The sequence below is a fragment of the Ochlerotatus camptorhynchus genome, unplaced genomic scaffold, assembly GCF_037179485.1.
Source record: "Ochlerotatus camptorhynchus isolate MF236.1 unplaced genomic scaffold, CSIRO-AGI_Acam_v1.1 ptg000772l, whole genome shotgun sequence".
In the NCBI taxonomy this organism is placed as follows: Eukaryota; Metazoa; Arthropoda; class Insecta; order Diptera; family Culicidae; genus Ochlerotatus; species Ochlerotatus camptorhynchus.
Genome location: NW_027041239.1, coordinates 27,100 through 46,348, shown reverse-complemented (window position 1 = coordinate 46,348; position 19,249 = coordinate 27,100). Strand labels below are relative to the sequence as shown.

General features: G+C 40.1%; 1 protein-coding gene across 1 annotated transcript in view; it reads right to left on the bottom strand.

Annotated features, from left to right (window-relative positions):
• Window positions 1–19,249, bottom strand: part of LOC135714990 (lipopolysaccharide-induced tumor necrosis factor-alpha factor homolog) — a 43,770-nt gene that overhangs the window by 1,012 nt on the left and 23,509 nt on the right. Inside the window, exon 3 of the mRNA XM_065238392.1 lies at window positions 7,243–7,381. Coding sequence (XP_065094464.1) covers window positions 7,243–7,381 — 139 coding nt within the window. The remainder of the gene's footprint in view (window positions 1–7,242; window positions 7,382–19,249) is intronic.

The following is a 19,249-nucleotide window of genomic DNA, read 5'->3' as shown; positions in this document are numbered from 1 at the left end:
TTATCACGCCACTCGTATTTGCGCATTGATTAAAACAGTCGAAACACTTTGACAGCGGAAAATGTTCCACTGAATGCACCATATTTGTATCATTTTACCGTTGCAGACACCTGGAAGGAGCGCTTATCTAGCTCTGGGCCTCACATGTTCCTAACCCATGGGGGGAGGTGGGGGAGGTGCGGAGCAAAAACTGGTGCGGTAACCATAGCACGACGATAGAGAGGAAATGCTCCGTCAACCCACAGGAGTGACCCCGGTACATTGGGATCGACGCCAGTAAGCTCCTTATTACGGCATACTGGACACGGCATGGAATAATGGACACGACTCGGCCTGGATTGGATACCACGCTACAGGGCTGACAGTCGTGCTATTCTAAGAGTAAAGAAGGATGACACCTTCTTGAATGATGTCTCAGATGTTCACACCGAAATCCAAAAGGACTGCAGCTTGGGAAGACCAACATGATGGAGGTCAGGAGGGGGATCAATGAACTCCATGACTTCGTCAAGGATAAAAGCCACGTCCACAAGACAATAAAAGAAATGGTGACGGGCATCAAATCCGCCACGATTGCTGCCGAACGTGAACAGGTTGCGCTGAGGACGAGAGCCGGGACTGCCGAGGAGAAAGCAACGAAATTCACGCTCGGATAAGAGGAAAAGGGAAACTCCAGGATAGCAAGAGGAGTTCAAAAAAAAAACTCAAGAACAACCGTCGAGAAGCCGAAGGAGAAGTGAAAAAAATGGAAGGGAAAAGCAGTGAAGAAGAAAGATGAACAGAACAAGGAGAAATACAGGCTTCGTCAGAAGCGAAGTAAGGGCGATGCTCTGATGGTTGAAGCAAAGAACAAAACGACGTACGCAGCACTCCTCCGGAAGGTTCGAGAGGATCCGGAATGGAAGGAACTAGGAGAGAACGTGGTGAAAACCAGGTGTACCCAGAAAGTAGAGTTGAGACCTCAACTATCCGGACACTTCGGTTTTTTTTTGCAATAAAATTACTTTCAGACAAATGAAATATCGTTGAATTGATATTCAGTACACAGAATATCATGTTTTCTAGTGCCCAATATTGAAATAAAATTAATTGAGAAAACGTTGAGATGGTTATCATGCGAATAGTAACTATCCGGATATCCGGATAGTGAAATTTCAAATTTATTCCTCCTTTAACAGTTTTCTTTTTTACTGTTCTAAATATTTGTCAAAAAGTTGTTTCTAGAGTCGGTGTATAATGAGTCACGCCAAGAGAAAAACAGTTCAACTCGCATCTCGGTTTTCGAAAGATTCCCTTTCTTTTCACTTGGCAACAGAGGACTTCTGCATCAACTTAAAATGACTTCTAGCGAGGAAAAAAAATAACGACTGTAGTGCATCATTAAATTAGTGATTTTGTCAATTTATCTTAACGAAAAACAGTAGAAATTCTCATTACTGACCATTACAAAACGTATCGCATGACAAATGTAAATGCTCACTGTGTGTTTATGATCATTTCTTCGATTATATTTTATATTTAATTGCAATACCTTTCGTGGACCTTTCATAGCATCGTAATGCTTGTTTACTTTGCACGATAGGTAGCTGGTTTGACAGTTCAATAGGTAGACTTGGCTTCACTCTTGGCGTGACTCATTATACACTGACTCTAGGTTTCCCATGTTACCCTCTTGTGGAATGGCAGATCTGTTAATTGCCATAATTTAATAAAATTAAAAAAAAAATATCCGGATAATACGAGTCCCAGCACTACCAGAAAGGCGATATGCTCTTGAGCTGAAGAAAGATCCTTAGAACAAGAGCTCAACCTTCAAGGAGCTCGTCGAAAAGTCTCTTGGCGAAGGGACGAGCCTAAGAGCTCTAGCCCAGGATACAGTGGTGGACAGTGCAGGGATCTGGACGAGATCACTACAAACTACTCGCTGAAAGCTACTCCTCGGGTTACCAAGCAACTGGAGCGATGCTTCAAGCGCATGGGTTTCGGTCACCAGGCGACGAACTGCAATGGCTCTGACAGATCTGATCTTTGCAGGAAATGTGGAGAGATAGGTCACATTGCAAGAGGCTGCACGAAGCAACCAAGGTGCATGATCTGGCTTCAAATGTCTGGCATACAAATAGGCGATGGCAGGCTAACAGAAATGGAGGTTACCCAAATAGACATCAATCATTGCGACACTGAACAGTAACTGTTGTGGCAGTCGACAACAGAAACAAAGTGCGACGTTGCAAGCATTGCGGAGCTGTATCGAGTCCCTCCCAATAACGGTAACTCAGTGGCATATAAAGCAGGGATGGCTGCAATAAACGTTATGGGCAGATACCACATTCAAAAAGCTCATACGGAAGTTTCGTGATCGCCAAAATTAACGAAATCTTCAAATAGAGTTGCTGCGCACCCCCGAGTGGGACGATGGAGCAGTTCCCTGAGATGCTGGATGGCCTTACCGAAGAGCTGATCGGACGAAGACCGGTAGTGGGGAAGTAGATGTTCCAATGCAAGAGGGAACAGTCTGCTGGAAGCTCTGTCAAGGCTGTAAGTTATGCTGTCCAACGAAGGCACCAGCAGCATTTTTCGCAGAGATCGCCGGGAATCCATTATCGACGTCACTTTTTGCAGTCCGTCGAACTTTAGAACCGGAAGTGGAAGACGAAGGCTTTCGACAAGGATCTTTTCGTTAAAGCACTCCGTGTGGACCATTTTTGAGATATACGGCATAGAAGGTTTGGACTTACACCCACGAATATGATCTAGCGCAAACAGTATTCTTGGCAGTGCTAGATGCAGTGAGCGCATGAGTACGATACAGATCGAGCGAGAACGCGAGTGATAAATTAAATGTGTTCAATATATTTGTTCGAAAATGTATTAATCCATAAAATCCAATTCTCGAATATGACCTCAGTATGACGAATACTTATCAAAAATAGTACTTTTCTTCAAGTCAGTTAGGTTTTTCTTGTGGAAGTTAACGTTTACAATAAGATTCTGGAAACTTTCTTCGTTTTGAGTTACATTACGATTATAATCATGAATTTGCCGGATAACACTTTCAGCGTGGTCGTTTACGACTTTCAAATTATCGACAATGTTCATACCATGAATATGGGCTTTATTCTTGATCCAGGACGATACAGGGACAGTGAGGAAACTGCTGTTCATACCTAGTGTATCAAACAATTTTGCTGTGTTTGCTGTTGCTTAACGTGAAAAAGTTGCTTTCAACAAGTCTTTGAATGGTAGATCCCGCTTTCTCTGTGGTTTCTTACCTCCTGGTTTCAATCGAATCGGCAGTGCGAGATTCTGTCGCTCTATGTTGGGAAAACTTTCATCGAATACAGCAAGCCCAACTAGTCCCTCGCTTAGATACCAACCCAAGTAACATTTCAAGTTTTATGGAGGTTTTAAAGCATGCTACTAGTCTAAATCATGGTCTACAGAACCCTTATAAAACCGAAATTGTTACTTGGGAAGTGTGCAAAAAAATTTCTTTTGGGCTAGGCCTCTGGCGCCACCTCTAAATTTTAATGAAAATGCTCAGTTTTGGATATCGGGCATAACATTTGATAACGGCACAAAAGCATTTGTAAACAAACTTTTTAAGGCCCTTTACACGCGAACCAAAGTACACTCACGCAAACTAATACCACTTTCGGAAAGGTGATAGTTGCCCCTATCCGATAATGTTGTTGGTTTGCGTGAGCGTACTTTGGTTCGCGTGTAAAGGGCCTTAGAAAGTTTGTTTACAAATGCTTTTGTGCCGTTATCAAATGTTATGCCTGATATGTTCCTCATTTGGCCATATTAATCATTTTCCACATGAGAAAACGTGTCCCCGAAAGATTTTGAAAAATTAGCCCCACCCTACTGAAAGGGCTATCCGTCAAATTCATGATTATAATCGTAATGTAACTCAAAACGAAAATTTTCAGAATCTTATTGTAAACGTGAACTTCAACAAGAAAAACCTTACTGACTTGAAGAAAAGTACTATTGTTGATTAGTATTCGTCATAGTGAGGTCATATTCGAGAATTGGTTTTTAAGGATTAATAAAATTTAACACAAATATAATGAACACATTTCTAGATAAGCATTTCAAAATGTCCTATCTGCATTGTTCGCTTTCTTCCCTTAATAGCTCAGCTGTAAAAGCTTTCCCTATTGTATTTGACGTGTTGGATGCTAGATAAGAATCTCCTTTATCAAACTATGTTGTAAAATTAGCGCGAAATCTGTTTGCATAGCAGTGGTTATCAAAAGAGATATTCGATGAAGAGAATCGATCAAAGCAGATAGGACCATTTGAAATGTTCATCGAGATTCAATCATTCTCTCTCTCTCTTATCTCGCTCTCTCTCACACTCTCGCGTTCTCGCTCGATCTGTATCGTAATCATACGCTCACTGTATATACACATAAAAAAAAATGTAATATCGATCAATGTAATTCAAGCTGATATGTGAACTAATTGTGTAATAGAAAAATCAGATACAATATTACATCAATGGATGTAATTTTGTTCGCAAAATCGATGTACATCGTACAACGTTATATTACACAACCGATGGATTGACCTGGTTGCAGCAATTTGGATGTAATATTCAACTACTTTTTTTCTGTGTAGCACTGCCAAGAATACTGTTTGCGCTAGAGCATATTTGTGGGTGTAAGTCCAAACCTGCTATGCCGTATATCTCGAAAATGGTTAAAGATATCGCCAAACGGACACTAACTAGACTTGTTCGAAAATCAGCTTCGTTCGATGTATTGGACTCTCTCTCTAAATCTTAACGAAAAACGCTCATTTTTGGATATGTTGTTCGTTTGGCCCTAGTAATCATTTTCCACATGAGAAAACGTGTCCCCGAAAGATTTTGAAAAATAAGCCCCACCCTACTGTGCAGGATCCTGAGGAGTTATTTCCAGAACCGGGTTCTGATCTATGAGACAGACATGGGACAGAGATCGATTAGGATCACAGCGGGAGGCTCCATCCTTGGACAAACACTTTGGAACGGGATGTACAGCGGCGTGCTAACGCTGAAGCTGCCCAAAGGAGTTGAGATCGTTGGAAGAGGTGGAAATGTTGGCGACCGAGGCGATTGACATGATTGGTAACTGGATGCAAGGAGCGAAGCTGCAGATAACCAGTGATGCAAAATATCATGACACTCACGTGACACTCGTCTACGCATCAACCGACTATCGCTGACAGAACGTTTTGTCACGCAGTGAATGGTAGAGCCATGGCAAACAACAATCACCAGTAATGGTCGCTGCTTACAAGCAAAACGTTACACTCGCTGCTGATGATGAAAAGCACAACGAAAACAGTGAAGACTTCTGCAGTACGATCATGAGAAGAAGCGAAACGACAGACGGAAATGAAAACAATGCCTACGCATTCCAAGTTTGTCTCGGCAGGCGTGACTGTGTGAGTTACAAATAAATCAGGCAACATCAAACGGAAGCTGTTGGGCTCACTCACCAACACACTCACACATGAGCAAGCAAAGTAGCAACTGCTTCAAAACGAGCACAGATGAGTGTCGTGATTGTAGGGAATGACCAGATCGACGAATGACCGAAGACGACATTCACCAGTTGCTTTTTACTTCTTTCGTCAACTTGATGGATGGTCATGGAGAGAGCTTCGACGAGCACATTGATAGGAATGTACAAAGCGTTAGTACCATCAGCTGTTTGATGATCGTGATTGTGATAGGTCGCAACTCTGCAGATAACCCACCAAAACACAGAAATCCCCGTCGGGGAGCACGCCATAGCCTCGCAGCGCGTGTTGAAATATCTGGGAGTGATGATCGATGACCGGCAAAACTTCAACAGCCACATCGAGTATGCCTGTGAGAAGGCTTCGAAGGCGCGATCATGCCGAACAACTCTGGTCACATCAGTAGCAAGAGGTGTGTTCTTGCCATTGCGTCGTCGTCAAGGCTGAGGTATGGAGAGCTGGAAACCAAGTAGAACCAAAGGAAACTGAGCAGTACGTTCCGGATCATGGCCAGGCGAGTCGTGAGTGCGTACAGAACCATCTCGTCGGAAGCAGTATGCGTTATCATCGAAATGATCCCTATCGGCATCATACTGGTGGGTGAAAGCGAGTGTTACAGGTGGAAAGAAGCCAGGAGAACACGGTGGTGAACGGTGCATGGACACATAGACTAATACCAATTCTTTCGACCTGGGTGTACAGAAAACACGGAGAAGTCAACTTCCACCTAAAGCAGTTTCTGTCTGGCCACGGCTGCTTCAGGTAATAGCTGCATCGGTTCAGACACGCAGCGTCACCCCTCTGTCCGGAGTATGGCAGCACTACAAACCTAATCGATCTAAACTAATAATAATCTAATAATCTATCAATGTAACAGTCATCGGTCATTGAAAAACAATGCAACTATGTTCTGTCAATCTAATTGAAACTTGTATTGGATCTGTTGTATTGTGAAATTCAGCTATAACAACCTCTTTTCTGATTTTTATCGCTCAATCTATGGAATCTACACAAACACTATGTTTGAACGAAATTTATAGAACAGTATAAGGAACATTATGCCGTAGACGACACATTTTTATATCATATGGATGGAAAGTTCGTAGAACAAATACTTTAAAATTCTTCACTTTTTTTTTCGAGCATGAAACAAAGTCAAACTTTAATAAAACCACTTTGAATATTCAACCTTTGCTGGCAAAGTTGGTAGATAACACATTAGGCTTTGCTATGAAAGTTGTTACAGCAGTTTTCGTTGTTTCAGCCTCGATAAACAAATATTATAATATTATTATAGGGGAAATGGCTGAAATGTTGGCCTATCTATCTAAGATTGGGCCCATCACTAAAAAATCTGCTATTTCTCAATATTATCAAAATGAACGCATCATTGGGATGGTACTAATGGATATTTTTGGTCGCTATTGAAAATTTAGTCGATTTCTGAATTTATGTATGGGCCCAAATTAGAGGCAATTAGGCCGACATTACATCCATTTCCCCTATATATATATATATATATTAACACACGCACTGCACTCTATATTTTGCAACATTTCCTATTATGTGTTAATTCGGAAAACATAATCTGAATCACGATCTTTCGATGCAACGCTTAATTCTGTACTTCTTTCTTTTATTTAACTTCGGTCTCAGTTACGCAATCTATTGGCACTAGACCGTTGCCGGCTTCTTAATTCTGTAGTGTGCTATCAAAATACTTACATAAATAGGCAAAGCAGTCCAGCAAAGATGTGCGTTTTGGTCGAAGTTTCGAAATCCAGTCGGGTAACGATGTGCTTCTGGCAGGATGGGCAGGTGATGGAAGCCGGATCTGGACCAACCTGGGGCGCCGTGACTATAGCTGAAAGATTTACAGAGAAAAATGGGTTATTGTTTGGGTTAATTCAAAGATTTTCTTGCACTAATATTTATAATTAACCCCGAGCTCTGCACTTATACTTGTGGATTTTACAAACGCAAGAGAGATCATAACTCAAGAATTAAACAACATACACGGTTGATCAAAAGGTCAAACACAAGGGTATTTATTCAGCTTTCAAACGATATATAACGAGTTATTGCATTTCACCGTTTCGAACGAACTGTCGCACTTTACTTGTGATCGATGCCATCATGATCTGCACAGTCACTGGTGACACTGTAGCGGCGAACTTATTCCACTTTAAACGCATTTGTTGTGCATTTGTCACTTCTTTACCACATCCTCAAAGTTTTCGCTTGACAATTGCCCAATATTTTTCGATCGGTCTGAACTCAAGGCAAAACGGAGGATTAATCTCTTTGGCGAAGAAATTAACATTGTTTGTAGCATATCATTCTAGTACCTCCTTAGAGTAGTGGCAGCTGGCTAGATCCGGCCAAAACATAACGTAAGTCTTGTGTTGCCGAATGAAGGGTAAAATCCGTTTTTTTCAGACGCTCTTTAATGTAAACCTTCGTCGTCATTGTGTGAGATGTGATGAAAACCTTGGTTTTAAGGCCACAACGGCAGATTCCTTGCCAAATCATTAGTTTCCGAGCAAGCTTATCAGCAATAACAAATGTATACCTGGAAGGGACATCCCCACGACCGATCCATTTTGACATATGTTTCGTCATCCATTACAATACAGCCATCAAATTTCGTCAAAACTCGTTCGTATAATAATCGTGCTCGCTTTTTGGCCACTAAATTTTGTTTCAGGGAGCGATTCGGATGTTTACTGGCACAAAAAGACTTATATCCTTCTTTTGAAAGGATGTTACGCACGGTGGAAAAGTTGAAATCGTATTTCTTTGCCAAATCACGTATGGAAACCTGGGTTGCTTTTCACGTACCGCAAAACCTTTTTGTCCAACACTCAGAGTATCCTTGTAACGTTTGATTACAAGACTCACCGTTGACTTTGGGAATTTTAACACTTTTGCTATTTTTGAGGCAGACCACGAAGGGTTCTCTAGATGTTTGTGCACAATTAATTTTCCTTTTATCAAGTTCCATGATCAGTAATTTCGGGATGCGCCGATCAATCGAGAAAAACTTTTCACCAATTTCTTCGTCAATGAAACATCAACAAATGTCTGTCAAAGGTTTTTTGTTCCAACCACCAGGGGCGCGGTGGTGTATTAAACCGTGCGTCCAGATTTACTTTGAATCGAGCTTTATTGTCCGAAATTGTTGTAAAGCATTTTTACAACGCTCTAAACTTCGAAGATGAGTGTGACTATTGTCGGCAGTTTCTTTTTTTCGGTAGCCTTTCAATTTGAACTGCGTGTTAACCAGCTGTTCTATCATCGGCAACTCGAAATCAGCTGCATTTTTTAGTGCACATATTTCATTTAAAGAAAAATATGGTATAACGGGATTACTCCGTCGTAAAACTGAATCAGATTGAAACTGAAAAACTAAGGAATCGTGTGAATACGTTCAGCGAAGTGGGAAAATACAGTGACACCTTGTTTATATTTTGGTTGCCAAATACAGTCAATGGATGCCGAAGCCGACATTTACTCTATGTAGTCTATAAATAAACAGTATAGTAGAAGAGCGGCCTGGATGGCTTTGGGCCAAACGAACTGTCAAAGCCAGAGCCAATTGAGCAGCGCCTACCTTGATTACATTGACAGTGTTGCTAGAAATCACCGGTTGGTTGGTGTGTGATGGAATACAACATAGCCTAGCACAGCCGGTGATTTGAATCCGCTCCTCTCGTATACTAGACCCTCAGAAGGTCTGAGAAATTTTAGATTTCATGTGAAGGTTGAGATAGTTTTGGGTAGAATTTCAAGAAAATCCTGAATTGAAATCAAAGATAATTTAAATTAATACTCATATACATTCATGAAGAGCAGATCTCCTATGAACTTCAGAGGAAAACGTCAAGGGCATTCTGAGGATAATTGAATGAAGTTTGTGGGAGAAAACAAATCCGGACCATACATTTTTAGAGAATACTTATAGGGGATGCTAAAAGGAGGATTATAATTAAATCTGAGAATAACTCCAGGAAATCTTCAAGGAATTGGGAAAAGAATTCCAGTAGAGTTTGTGAAACAAATTATGAGGAGAAATATAAGGAAGCTGCAAAGTCATTCTTAGGAGACTTTCAATGTGAGTAGAGTTCCAAGGGAAGAAAAGAGATTCAAAAGGAAATGAATTCAATTAAACTTTTGAGAATCTTTCCAAAGGGTTTCTTACTGAGGTGAATCCCTACACACTAAATTTTTTTTTACAGGAGTATTTTTGGGAGGAGTATTTTTTTACTGGGTTTTTGAATTGCTGAAAAAGTCGGTAAAAATTCAAATGACCGTTATCCGTAAGGAATCAATAAAATCGACCAATTTTATTTTCTTTCATTAAATGGGGTTAACAGAACTAAGTATGTACAAGTTCACAACAAATATTCTCACTAATAAATTTTCCACAGATTTTTAAACTTTTACCGAACAGTTCCGCAATTCAAAAACTCGGTAAAACCGTACTGACTCGATTAGTGTGTAGATAATTCCGAGGAAAATTCAAAGATTATTCAATACTTTGTAAATCATCTATTCAAGTTCTGGAAAAGCCCCAAAAACTCTGGTAATTTTATTTAGCCAATAGAATCGACACCCGGTACACGGATAGAAATCTCCTTATACCTTTTGGCAAATTTCCATTGCTGATTATTCATAAATTGTATAAGTCAACTAATAAGCAGACGCCTTGCAAAAAGTTAATAAAGATCATGTGTCAAATGAAATGTATAAGCAGTCACACATACCTTTTATGCATTCCAGTAGGACCTATGTGGTGTGTCTTATGGAAAGTATAAGGCTGATGCTTTGGCAAAAATGTATAAGTGAAACACATGAATTAAATAATTGATTTTCGTTTCGTGTAGATAGAGAAAGACCTGTGTGGTATACACAAGAAATCAGAAATATTAAAAACAGGAAGCAAAAAGCACACAAGGCGTATAAAAAGTTTAAAACGTCACAAAATTTAGAAAAATACGTTGAAATTTGTGGAGCACTTGAGGCAGAAATATCGTCAGCATATGAGAATTACAATTCAAGAGTAGAGAACAATATAAAATCAGATCCCAAAACGTTCTTTAACTTCGCGAACGAAAAAATGAAGTCATGTACATTCCCATCACGCATGCAGTTTGAAGAGTGTGATAGCACTGATAGTGAGGATATTTGTAACCTATTTGCTCGTTTTTTCCAAAACACATATAAGAAATCCAGTAATGCTCTCGATTTGAACTATTTTTCTTACCTACATGAAGGGGAAAATGACGTATCAGTTAAAAATATCACTGTTAAAGAAATTTTTATGACTTTTGAAAGTCTCGATGCTGGCAAAGGACCTGGTCCTGATGAAATACCTCCATTTTTATTGAAAAAAATAGCAACAAGTTTTGTTAAACCATTGTTTTGGCTTTACAATTTATCTCTCAAAACAGGTGATTTTCCAAAAATTTGGAAGAAATCATTTTTAGTTCCAATATTTAAATCTGGCAAACGGTCAGATATTAAAAACTATAGAGGTATTGCAATTATGTCATGTATTCCTAAAATGTTTGAAGCAATTGTTAACCAGAAAATATTTAACCAGGTTAAGCATCGCATTTCAAATAATCAACATGGTTTTTTTAAAGGTCGGTCAACGTCTACTAATCTGTTGGAATTTGTAAACTTTTCTATTGAAGCAATGGATAGAGGTAATACCGTTGAAACCTTATACACTGACTTTAGTAAGGCCTTTGACAGAGTAGACATTCCCTTACTTCTTTTTAAATTAAAACGTTTAGGTATGACAAGTACACTTTTAAAATGGATTGGATCATACTTGACAGAAAGAACACAGATGGTCCGCTTTAAAGGAAAAATATCTTCGCCAGTTAATGTTACCTCGGGAGTTCCACAGGGATCTCATTTAGGTCCTTTATTATTTATTTTATTTGTGGATGACGTGAAGTTTGTGTTAAATCGTTTAAATGTGCTCATATATGCTGACGATATGAAACTGTACATGGAAATCTTTGACAATTCTGATTTGCTACATTTTAAAAATGAAATTGATGTTTTCTACAACTGGTGCGTTAAAAGTCTGCTGGATATTAATGTTAAAAAATGCAATATTATATCATATTCCAGAAAAAACACTACTCTAGATTTTACATGTACTCTAGGAAACCAGCAAATAATATGTTGGGATTCATAAAAAGATTTAGTTATCATTTTAAAGACCCATATACCATCAAAACACTTTATATAGCTTACGTGAGATCAATTCTCGAATACTGCAGTGTGGTTTGGGCTCCATACCATGAAACTTATATAAATCGTATGGAATCAGTTCAAAAACAGTTTTTGTTATTTGCTCTTAGGAAACTAGACTGGACCTCTTTTCCCCTTCCTTCTTATGAGTCCCGTTGCATGTTGATAAACATTGAAACACTTAAGAAACGAAGAGAAATTTCCATGATTTCCTTTGTCAATGATATTATCTCACAACGCGTAAATTCAGAAAAAATATTAGCAAGATTAAATTTTTACGTACCATCACGCATGTTAAGAACTCGAAATGTATTTCAACTGTCACCTCACAGAACGAATTATGGTAAAAATGGACCAATTAATAGAATGATGAGAGTGTATAATAATTATTGTGAGCATATAGATCTAACGATGTCTAAAGATACAGTAAGGAGAACACTAACTGCTAGGATTTCATCTCGTTAAGTTTAAAACAATTTTTATTTTTTAGATATTTGTATATGCAGTCTACATTTGCTGACAATTTCAAATGAAACGTATGTTTTAAAATAGCATGTAAGGCAACAGCACTATTGTAAAACGGTCTACACTGATTGACGACAAATAAATAAATAAATTCACGTTACAACAAGAAAAAGTTGTTGGGCCTTAAAAAAGGAGTCTTTTTAGCAGAGCTACATTTTCCTCGTGTGTGCAAAAATGTGCTGCCGAGACTCGGTCCAAAATCTTCATCTTCAGGAAGTTCATTGAGATTTTTAAGATCTCTGACAAACTGCTATGAAGTTCCCTAAACTGAAACGAAGATCCCTAAAGTCTTCAATCTTTACGAAATTCCCTGAACTTTTTCAAAAAGCCCTGTACGTCTATGAAGTCATATGCAGTTCCTCGAATTATTACGCAGTCCTCAAAACTTCATCAAAGCTTGCTTCACGTCTACGTTTCTCGTTGATTTTTCGCAAAATTCGACGCACGAAATTTCCTGAATTTGTGCGGAATTCTCTGAACTATTTCAAGTCCATGAGGTTTCATCAAAGCTCTGAAGTTATAAAAAAGGTCCCTGAATAATAAAGAGGTTCCCTGCCATTAAAAAACAAACTTCTACGAAGATACCTAATCAAGTTCCCACTTCTACGAAGTTTTCTAAACTTTTCCATGATCTCAGAACTTCAAATAATTTCACTAAATTTAGCTCATGATTCATCTGACATATGTTGGTCTTAATGCATAAAACAAAATATAATAATAATACCAAAGAAACATTCAAAATCAGGACAGTGTTCTAGTGAAAACAGTTAAAGGCACATTAGAGTCAAACGAAGCATAAGTGTTACTCATCACATTAGCGACAGTATGAATAGCCTCATTCAGCCCATACTGTCAATTACGAGCTGCGAGGTGTATGAAGTGTCGTTGTCTTATAACTTTTTCAGGTACGTAAAGGGTGTCCACGATGAAATTGCCACACTATGAAATTGCTCTAACTTTTTAACCGTTGGGTAGAATTTAATGAAAATTTGGGTGGATTTAGTTCATAGTGCATTATTGACATCCTGCAAGTTTTAAAGTCCTGTGATCAAAACTCGCGGAAATGGAGTCGAAAGAACAGCTCGTGCGTGATAAAATCTTGCGCATTCATCACGAGAACAAGGATCTCTCGCATCGTTCCATCGCTAAAACGTTGGGAATCGCGAATTCCACGCTGTCGCGTGTGATTAAGCGGTTCGAGGAACGGTTGACCACCGATCGGAAGCCCAGAAGTGAAGGAAAAAGTATTCCGTACAACACCAAAAATCACAACCGCGTAGTTGGGGTCTTCAACCGAAATCCGAACGCCTCCGTTAGGGATGTGGCTAAGAAACTGCACCTAAGCCGAAGTTTTGTCCAGAAGGCCAAAACTAAGGCTGGCTTCGAACGTTCAAGGTACAAAAGGCCCCTAATCGCGACGAGAAGCAGAACAAGTCCGCCAAAACCCGTGCCAGGAAGTTGTACCTCAACATGCTGACGAAAGTTGAATGCTGCATCATGGACGACGAAACATATGTGAAGGCCGACTTCAAACAGATCCCCGGCAACCTTTTTTTCACGGCCAAGGATAAGTTCAGCGTTCCAGAGCATGTCCGCACTCAGAAGATGTCCAAATTTGCGAAGAAATTCCTGGTTTGGCAAGCCATCTGCACGTGCGGGAAGCGGAGTGCACCTTTCGTAACCCAGGACACGATGAACGGACAGGTGTACATAAAAGAGTGCCTCCAGAAGCGGCTGCTTCCTCTCCTGAAGGCCCACAACGTCCCAACAATCTTCTGGCCGGATTTGGCTTCATGCCACTACTCCAAGGACGTGCTGACGTGGTATGCGGACAAAAAGGTCAATTCCGTGCCGAAAATGTTCAACCCTCCCAACACTCCGGAGCTCCGCCCCATCGAGAAGTACTGGGCGATTATGAAGCAGCACCTTCTTAAACGACCTAAGGTAGTGAAGGAACTGAAGAAAGTAGCAGTCGAGGAACTGAAGAAAGTATGGGTTTACATGCAAAAAACGGTTGATTCACAGGTTGTGCAGAATCTTATGGCCGGGGTTAAGGCCAAGGTGCGGGCATTTGCGCATGGACTGTAAATAAAATACGAGTAAAATGGTAAAATGAAGTTTAATAGTTATTTCTCAATCCCTGAAAATTTGATGGCAATCGAATGAAAACTCGAATTTTGCGAATCAATTTTGTGTGTGGCAATTTCATCGGGGACACCCTTTAGAAGAAGAGTTACCGAAGCAGTTCGATGAAACTCTACGAAGTTCACTGAAGTTCGGTGAGCTTCTACAAAGTTAGCTGAACTTAAAAGAAAAATATGCACTTTAAGAAAGTTTCCTGAACTTTTGAAAAGTTCCCTGAAGTACCACAAAGTTTCTTGAAGAACTACACAATTCCTTGCAACTCAGATAGCAGTTCTTACCCTGGTGTAGTGGCTGTAGGTGCATTGTCAGACAGCACCAGCAAATCAACAGAGGAAGTGGTAGAGGTGCTGCATGAAGAGGTGGTGATAATGGACGTGCCCTCAGGAGGCCAATAAAGCATGCAAAAACGAACATCAGCATCCTCGGCAGAAAGGGTTTGCGGGTCTGTCAAGATTCGATGCGTTGTAAGCACAAAAAATATAGGAAATCGATTTAGATCTCCATTGTCATATTTGTTCAGTCCTTCGGCTCCGCAGAGCTTTCAAAGATATTGAGCCTACTAAACATTTTGGAAAACATGGTTTTCGATTCAGATACTGACCGTTGAGTGTGACAAATATGTTGGATTCATCCCAAAATTTACAATCCAGTTTTCTTATTTCTCATCATATTTTCAGGTTGACTACTACTTGGGACGAACACACCATGCTTTTTGTCTAAATATATTTGAACAGTTCTCAAATTTAAGTACATGTTTGAATTAACTAGTGATGTCGGCTACAGCTTGGAAGACTGAAAATACTGACGGATGAAGTCACACGAATCAATTTCAACAACGAAGTTTTTTTAAAGGGCCCTCCGAACTATTGGTTCTCTGCCAGCTGCCAAATACCTATCAATTTGATCCACCAAGATTAATCGAATCCAAATCAGGCTGATCAATATCCCAAAATTTGAGCCAATTTGGTGGCGAACTGATTCTGTACTGGCTCTTTGAGCTTTATATGGGAATTACCATTAAAAAAATAAATAATAAAAGTGTATTTTTGTCCTCATCGTTCTAGCCCTGCACCATAATGATTTACGGAAAAGTTGTCCATCAGAGCCCCCCCCCCTCTTACGTGAAAATTTCCCAGCTACATCTTTGTTGAAAACCACTTTTTAATTGAATGTCAAGAAAATTTGTTATTAATTAATTTCCAAGTTGATAACTTGCTGGTAGGACTAATCGGCTGTTTTCAGGGCAACACTGCATTTTGCCCTGACATAATAGCCCCGATTCTTTGTCCTATTATTCCAATGTTGTCTGCTGAGTAGTAAATGAACCATGTCAGAAGAACATTATCTTCCTAATCAGTTAATAACTAATTATCCTAACGTTCCATTTTTCAATTCCCACATAAACTTCAAAGGGCCACGTGCAGTGTGAGTTCGCATCTTAATGAGAACAAATTTTGTGAGAATGATCAGGAGCTGATTTGAAATCGTTTGAACTTGGTGGAGCTAATCAATATTTTGAACCATGAAAATTCCATGCGCATGGATCGGTAACAAATAACCCCGCCGGTAATTGGTTCGTAATCGTTTAACTCATCTTCCCTTGAAATACTTCTATATAACCACAATCTCTCAACCCTCAAAAACTGAATACCAACCGATTGAAATCAATCAGTTGAACCAGCAACTCGAGAATGTGACAGGACTACAATAGTTCTCTGCTGTTTTTTTTATCACCAACCAGCCACTTTTAGCATGCACGCAGGACGTAGGTACGATGCCGATCTCCCTGGAGCTCGCCGAGCTTAGCTCATGAGACACAGCACATGTGACACGAATGAGGCACGTAGGAACAAAAAAGAAACGCGAAATAAGACGTCTCGAAATGTACCAGGCACCTACGATCTTATAGAAAGCGTGTCTCTATCACGCGGGATGGATGCACGTGCACATTAATTCTGCTTTTTAGTGACTTGCTTAAAAAAAGTGACTCGCTACCATCACTGCAAGAAGAACATTATTTGAACTATGGTTGGCACCTAGTGAGTCATTTCTCAAATAAACTGACCACTACTGAACCAGCCTCGTCCATTTACGCAACTTTACTGAAGACAGAAGACTTTATTTGTACTCTGGCGCCACCCAGGGATTCAATTTCCAACTAAACTGCTCACTACTGAATCGGTCTCATCCATAACTTTGCTAAAAAACAGGAATCTTCTATCTGGTCTCGATAATGAGTTGAAGAAAGTTATTTGTACTCTGGGACCACCAAGCGAATCAATTCGGAACTAAACTATCCATTGCTGGACGGGTATTGTCCACCTGAACAACACCATTCTATCTGGTATTGTTCAAGAACTATAACTGAAACTGTTCACCGTGTACTTCTTTGAAGCGACTGCTGGAAAGTTAACTGAGAGCTTTCTATGCCTGTACCATTTTTGCATTAGAATAATTGTGTTACAAAAGCAATCACACTCTATGCCAACCCGAAAAATTAACGGCGCCGGTGGTGTAGTGGTAAGTGTGATTACCTCTCACCCCAGCAGGCCTGGGTTCAATCCCAGTCGGCGCCGCCAGGATGTTCTGAGGCATAACATCTCTGATCACGCCTTCCTTCGGATGGAAAGTAAAGCCGTTGGTCCCCGGTTCATGAGTTGATGGGTCGATAGGTAGGGTCCAGGTGTGGAAGCTGCCTTCCTGACACGTCGATAGCACTGGTGCTCAGCACGGAAAACAAGATCGACGGAAAAAACAAACCAAAGAAAAAAAAAAAAACCCCGAAAAATTCCTAGGCTAGACCAAGAATCTAACCCAACCGGTTCCTGCACGGTCTTGCTCTATTCGATTGTAGTCCTTATTAATCTAAGAAACGTTATTGAAGATGTCAACTCAATTGGAAGCAATAGCAGACCGTTATTGTTTTTGTCGTAGGATTTCTATACACTTTGTGAAAACCGAAAATGGAACATGTAACAAATTAAGAAAGATTTTGAACGTTAATAACTCAGCTGCCCCTGGTCCAATTTCAATAATTTTATCACCAATAGATCAGAAATATGACAACGCATCGATAACAATGCTTCCGTATGTTGATTTTCAACAAGAAACTATTGAAAAACTGGTAAATGACCAGCATTGTCCAAAAGCGTCGAATTAACCAACAAATCCACCAATAACCTACATGCATATGCTGCTTCCCCAGCACAGTCGTCAGAGAGTAGTAAGTAGACGAAACAAGTCGAAGTGGCATTCGCCTCCGATCCTCAGGCGCGTGCGAATAGGGAGGATGGAATTGCGTAATATTTTGCACACTCATCGCCATACTCAGAACCACACGCTCCCAACGACCACACCACTGTGTGGTGGTGTTCGGTCGCCGAAATTAGTAGCAGCAGTAGCAGTGCTTTCGGCGTGTGGCGTTGAAAATTGTTCTCCAGTAACAACGAAAAGCTGCCTGCAAGCAGCGAGCTGCAGAGCCCACATAAGCAACCATCAAAGGAGGAAGAAGCTGCACCGCTATGCTATGGATCGGAATCAGTAGCTCTTCGTGAGTCGCTGCGGGTCGATTATCTATGCCATGCGTGTCACCCTCGCTCCAAACGACATACAGCTCGACAGCCTCATCCGTGTTGAACACCCAGCTCAGAATTACTCAACCATCACTACAAAACGGTCCTTTTCAGGGCCACCAAAAATTTGTTAAAGAGTATTATTCGGACATTGGTAAAAGGTCATCAGTTCTCGCAAGCAGCTAGCTATCAAGGCTCAACCTGTCTATAGAAGGTGTGGAATTGTAGGCCTGAATATATTGGTGCAATTAGTTTTTCTTCGGCTTTCATTCCGCACGATTCGTTTCTTTCGTTTAATCAATCACCCTTGTAGTGACGTCGGAAAGATTGTTTCAATCGGTTCTCATATTAGAAATTTAATGTGGATTATAGAATTTTTTGAATGTTACCAAAATTTATGAATGGTTTGCCACTAAATGTTGAGATAATTTATTGATTATTGAATTATCACACTGTATACCATGAAAAAGCAGCCTGTTTGTGAGTTTTTGCCTGTTTTCAAGTAATGAAGTCATGAAAAACAAATCGCCAGCTGGTATTTCCCGGCGACTTTACAAATAAATAAAATCAAATAAAATCATCATGCAAAACTAGCTAGGATTGGTTTTACTTCATATTTCACAAAATTGCTTTCGAGTGTTAAGACATCGTCTCCCGCAAAGTTTACATTTTTCCCTCTACCAACACATACATCAGGGCTAGATAGATGTCCACAGGATCTATAGAATCCACGCAATTTCAAAAACCAAAATGCACAGCATTACGAAAAGAGGTCAGGTTTCGACCAATAGCAGATAGATTTTAATTCTAAACAAACCAAACGATTGGAAATTTATCTACCAATCTGCTCAAATGAACACTTAGTTAATTTTCAATAGGTCACTATTGAAAAATACCAAATGTTCAACTGTTGCAATGGTGATCAAAATTATCACCGAATGTCTGAAAACAGCGCATTCCCTAACACAGACTTAAAAATCGAATTCGATGCAGTCCCACTGAACGGTGCCCATTCAATCACCGTAAATGGTGGTGTCCAGTCCAGCAGTAGTAGCAGAAGCAGCAGCAGCAGGAGTGCTTTCAACAACAACAACGAAAGGCTGCCTGCAAGCAGCAAGCTGCAGAGCTCATATGAGCAACCATAGAGAAGGAGGAAGAAGTCCCACCGCTAGGCTAGGATCGGAATCAGTAGCTCGTCGTGCTCAGCTCAGCATTGCTCA